Genomic DNA, 4780 nt, shown 5'->3' on the forward strand with positions numbered 1-4780 from the left:
TGTATTAAGTTTAACCACACAAACACACAGATTTCCCTGCTAGTTTAGTTAAATGGATGATTGCTTCAAGCCAGATACATACATAGACAGAAATTTACCCATGCCCGCGGATCTGAATTTTTAACTCTAGTACACATGCCGTTTTAGGCGAATAAGAGACACACTATGGGTGTACTAGCGTGCAATGTGCAATATCGGTGGATCCGCGTATGGGCCATGGAGCCATCCATCAGCAATGGCTCTGTAGGCGGATTCCGTGAGGTGGAAACCATCCCACTGAAGCGCCTGAGATGTATCTGCACACGCCTTCACATCCGGCAGGCCGCACCCTGCGTTGAAGTCGTAGTTATAAGGAGGGCCTCCTGCACCACAACAGGTGAGGAGGGTTGTGCTGCTATTCAGTCCTGCAATATGCCATGAGGAGATTAAAAGGTTACATATTTGTTCTTATGGTGCTACTTTAATTTTGAACTGTAGAAGACTAAAATTTATCATAAATGACTAGCTCACCAAAATCTCCCGGCATATCTAAAAATGCAAGGAAGGGTTTGTAGTATTCGGCGGCAATGATCTTAGTATGTGGGTACTTGTACCGGAGCATCTTGATCTGTTGACGCAGGAGAGAGTTGTGGTAGCGGCCCAACCTGTTAACACTCTTCAGGCATCCGTGCCGATCATACTCCACCTTGTTTGGGCTAGCGAGCTTTGTGAGCGCTGCTGGTAGGCAGCCAATCGGGAAGATGTCTGCCACAACGATGTACTTGGCGCCATGTTGAACTAGTCTCTACAGAGGATTGTCAAAGTCTCGGTTTATATATATTGACGAATGCAGTGCTTGGATCCAAATGATTTAGAATATACATCGTAGCAAATATTCCTCCGTTTCAAAATAGTACTTGAAGGTTTAGATCCGTGCTAAATTAAACATCTTTAAGTCCGACCAAGTCCATACAAAAATACACCAATATCTACAACATCATGTTAGTTTTTCATTAGATTCATCACTAGATATACTTTAATATTGTAAGAAGAAGTCAATAGTCCATCGATCTTAGCCACATAATCAAGAACAAAATTTCAAAATGATTTGGATATGTTAACGGCCGGCGTGATGCAATCATGCAACCAGTATATATATGTCTATAAGATAAAGTTGGAGAATACAAAAAGTCAAAAGGGAACATAGTACCTCTAGGCCTCTGGAAATGCTGTCGACAATTTGAGGAACATAAGGTCTGGCTTGTTCAACGGTTCTGTTGGACAGAAGGAAGCTTATGTAGTCATTTCCTCCAAACTCTCCCATAACAAACAGGGAGCTCCCAAAGCAGTCAGTACCTTGTCCTGCACACGGCATCCATGTATGCATGAGGAGGTAAATTACATAGGCGTAATCACTTTCCTTTGTGAAGATCACCTACCATTGCAGAGCGAAGGCTTGAGTTTCTGGAACCACACGAGCTGGTCGTGGAGGGAGCTGTTAATAGGAGGATTCACTGTCAAGTTCAGTCCCTGCAGGTACGTCAAGTTCAGAGCCGGCGCTCCTACCACGGCGAAGTTCACTCCGGCGGAGAAGTTGCTTCCCCTGGCGAGGTACGGCGGCATAGAAGGCAGACCCAAAGCCTCGGCTGAACAATGAAGTTTATTGGTCAGAATCAGCAAAAGATTGACTTGTAGACAGGAGTAGTTGACAAAGTCTGGCAGTGCATTTGTAGTTACCGATGAAGTCCAGCACCAGGCGGCCGTCGGTGGCACGCCCGGTGGGGTGGCCGAAGAAGGTCTCGCCGTAGGGGAGGTTCTTGAGTAGTAGACCCGGAAGGACGGGATCAGCCCACATGATCAAGTTACCCGTGTCGGCGTAGGAGTCCCCAAAGCTGATTATGGAGGTGAAGCGGCTCCAGCCGCCGCCGGAGTAAGCACCGCGGAGGCACGCCACAATGAAGAGCAAGAGGAGCGCTCCATGAGGTGTTCTCATACTTGGTTGCTTGCTGCTTGTCAGTTGGGGCTTCCATGCTTGGTCTCCAGACGCTATATAAAGCAGGCATACCGAGCTAAACAAGGCAAAGGGAAGGTTATTAATTAAAAAGGCATATATTATGATGATTTTCCAGTCAACCAAATGTTTGTTTAGTGGGCGTTTCTTTGACGAATTTAAATGTACATCTTCTTACTAACTAACTCATCAACTTGGCACTCTTATTTACTTAAGAAAATTAGCCTTGCAGACTGTGATACATGACTATTGACTAAGCAGGAAAATTCTCTCTTTGATTAACACAAATGTCACCCCTTTTGGAAAAAAAGTAGCTTTTCGCATTATTACGTAACTAGTGACATCTTATCAAAAAATTAGAAGTATACTAAAGTGAGGTGTCATGGAAATTTACACAAGTGGACTATTTCAAAAGTCGACTTGCTCAGCAAGAGAAAAAAAAACAGGCTACCTTTTTTTTGGAATAAAGACACCCAAAGGGCATATTAAATTTGAGTAATATCAAGGGAAATAAGAGCCAGTACATGGGTAGACAACTCAACGCAGAACGGCCAAATAAGAAATAAAATTATATTGAGAATCATACTAGGCTTTTTGTTTGTCCGATTGTATGCGGCTCGTCAGAGATAAAAAAAATTACACTAAACTAATAGTAAAGGAAAGTGACACTTGCAAACATCCATGACATGCCAGGCTTTGGCTGACTTTGATGAGAAGTGGAACTGTCATTGGCGTCTGCCTGTATGTCTTATAATAGATGCGGGATACAATAAAACGTGCTAATTTGCTATAGGTGGGCCCACACCAACTTGATAGTGATTAACATGACTGATTCAACAACCTCTTTTGTTTTTTGTTTGGTCTTTGAACTTGAGTTGTTTCAAACATCTACTTATTGTTTATATCTAGTGGGGCTGGTTATGTTACTACCACTCACTATATCCGCCAGCTCTCTCTCTCTCTCTCTCTCTCTCTCTCTCTCTCTCTGAGAACAAATTTAACAATCTAACTAATTTCATTGTAGTTTTAGTCTTTCTTGGAAACTGGTACTTAGCTTGTTTGCATTATTACGAAACTAATGACACCTTACTGAATTTCAAAATATAAAGTGGATTATCATTGAAAATTACAACTAGGAGTGGACTAGTTCATAAGTCTTAACTTGCTCAGCAAAAAATAGAACCAGGGTTCGCTTCTATGAGAAGGGGAAACTGTTGTTATTGTGTACATCTCAAATGTAAAATACGATAAAATGTGTTAACTTGCCACAATTTAAAGTTCATGTGACAGTTATATTCCAACTCCGCACCAACTATTTTTTTTAGTTGCCACACCAACTTGATAGTTATATTATTAACACGACTGATGCATGCATCCTATTTTGTTTAGTCCTTGAAAGTGAGTTGTTTTTCCCAATTGCTTATTGTAAATGTCAAGTTGCCTTGTTGGTAATGATTGTTTCTTATTTATGCCATGTTTGATTGGATATTTTGGCGGCCACTATGTGTATTGTTTTAATTTGTAAACCATTAGTTTTTTCTTAGTGTGGGTTCGAACGTAAAGGTAGTATTTCTTTATGCTCCACTGGTTGGTCTATGTGTGTGTTCATTTGTATGTGATTCCTCTTTTGTTGTTATCTACTATCAACAGAGAAAAATAAGCTAATGTCGCACTCTTGTCGGAATGTCCCATGAAATTCCACCCGCTAAGTTTATAGATCGAGGATGCTAGCTCTCGATCTTCTATCCCCTGGTGTACGGGATAAGAAAACTAGGGCGAATATGGAAGACTATAGGAATGAGTCCGGGTTCGAAACGGTCGTGGAGAGTTCATTTTACTAATCCTAGAGTGAGAGTCCGAACAAGATTGCGTCCGACTTAGACTCCAAGGTTGGGTCCATATATAAAAGGCAAGGTCTTGAGTTTTAATCGTTTCTCGAGCAAGAAAAGTTTCACCATCTGTTTGACACGCTCTACATCACCGTCGAGAACCACATATCGATTAAGGAACTTTCTTGTCCAGGGTTTATGTCTGTAGAAATCAAACACTCTGGTAATCTATTATCAAGATAAAAAAGACACTGATAAAGGAAGTAAGTAGGGTAGTTACACACCTTGGGAAATGAACCTAGGCAATTTTGTCTCTCGGCACAATCCTTGTGTCGCTTCCACCCGCACGTCCTGGAGTACAAATAACCCATATATATTATTCATGAATTTCATGCATCAACGATTGGTGCCCAATGTTGTGCGATATGTTGATCTCGTATCAACAATCTCATGGAATGGTTCTATGATAATACTCAAGAAGGATACATTGATTTCTAACAAAGCAAACTTGGTAGTCAAGCATTCAAAGGTGAAAACATCGTAGTAACCAGTGAACCTATGAACAATGGTCAAATTTCCCAAGTACTCCCTCCGTCCCATAATGTAAGACGTTTTTTGACACTACGCTAGTGTCAAAAATGTCCTATATTATGGGACGGATGGAGTAACAAATAATTTCGTTGCAATTCTTTTAGTTATTATTTATTCTAAAATACAAAGAAAAAAACTTTATCTATCGTTATATACTCGCATCTTGTGGCAACTAAGAAGAGTAGTGTGATTGACACCCAAACTAGAATTGTTGGGGACACACGACAATTTATTGATTTGTTTTTGTGGTGCCGAGTAGGACATTCCTTGCCATACCTCTCACACATAGATAACCTTCACTTAAGGAAAAATTGTCACTTGCTATAAACTTTTGCGATTGGGTGCTCAACATCCTCCTCTCCGATACAGA

At 41.0% G+C, this 4780-nt stretch overlaps 1 protein-coding gene across 1 annotated transcript; it reads right to left on the reverse strand.

The window, feature by feature from the left end:
- Positions 1–35: 35 nt before the first annotated feature.
- On the reverse strand, positions 36–1979 carry LOC119359061 (GDSL esterase/lipase At1g28600-like). Its single transcript, XM_037625404.1, has 5 exons — positions 1717–1979; positions 1419–1625; positions 1190–1341; positions 511–784; positions 36–404 (listed from the first exon to the last, which is right to left on the reverse strand). Exons 1-5 carry the CDS (start codon positions 1970–1972, stop codon positions 175–177), a joined length of 1119 nt encoding a protein of 372 aa, XP_037481301.1. The 5' UTR covers positions 1973–1979; the 3' UTR covers positions 36–174.
- Positions 1980–4780: the final 2801 nt, after the last annotated feature.

Source organism: Triticum dicoccoides, chromosome 2A (genome assembly GCF_002162155.2).
Source record: "Triticum dicoccoides isolate Atlit2015 ecotype Zavitan chromosome 2A, WEW_v2.0, whole genome shotgun sequence".
Lineage (NCBI taxonomy): Eukaryota > Viridiplantae > Streptophyta > Magnoliopsida > Poales > Poaceae > Triticum > Triticum dicoccoides.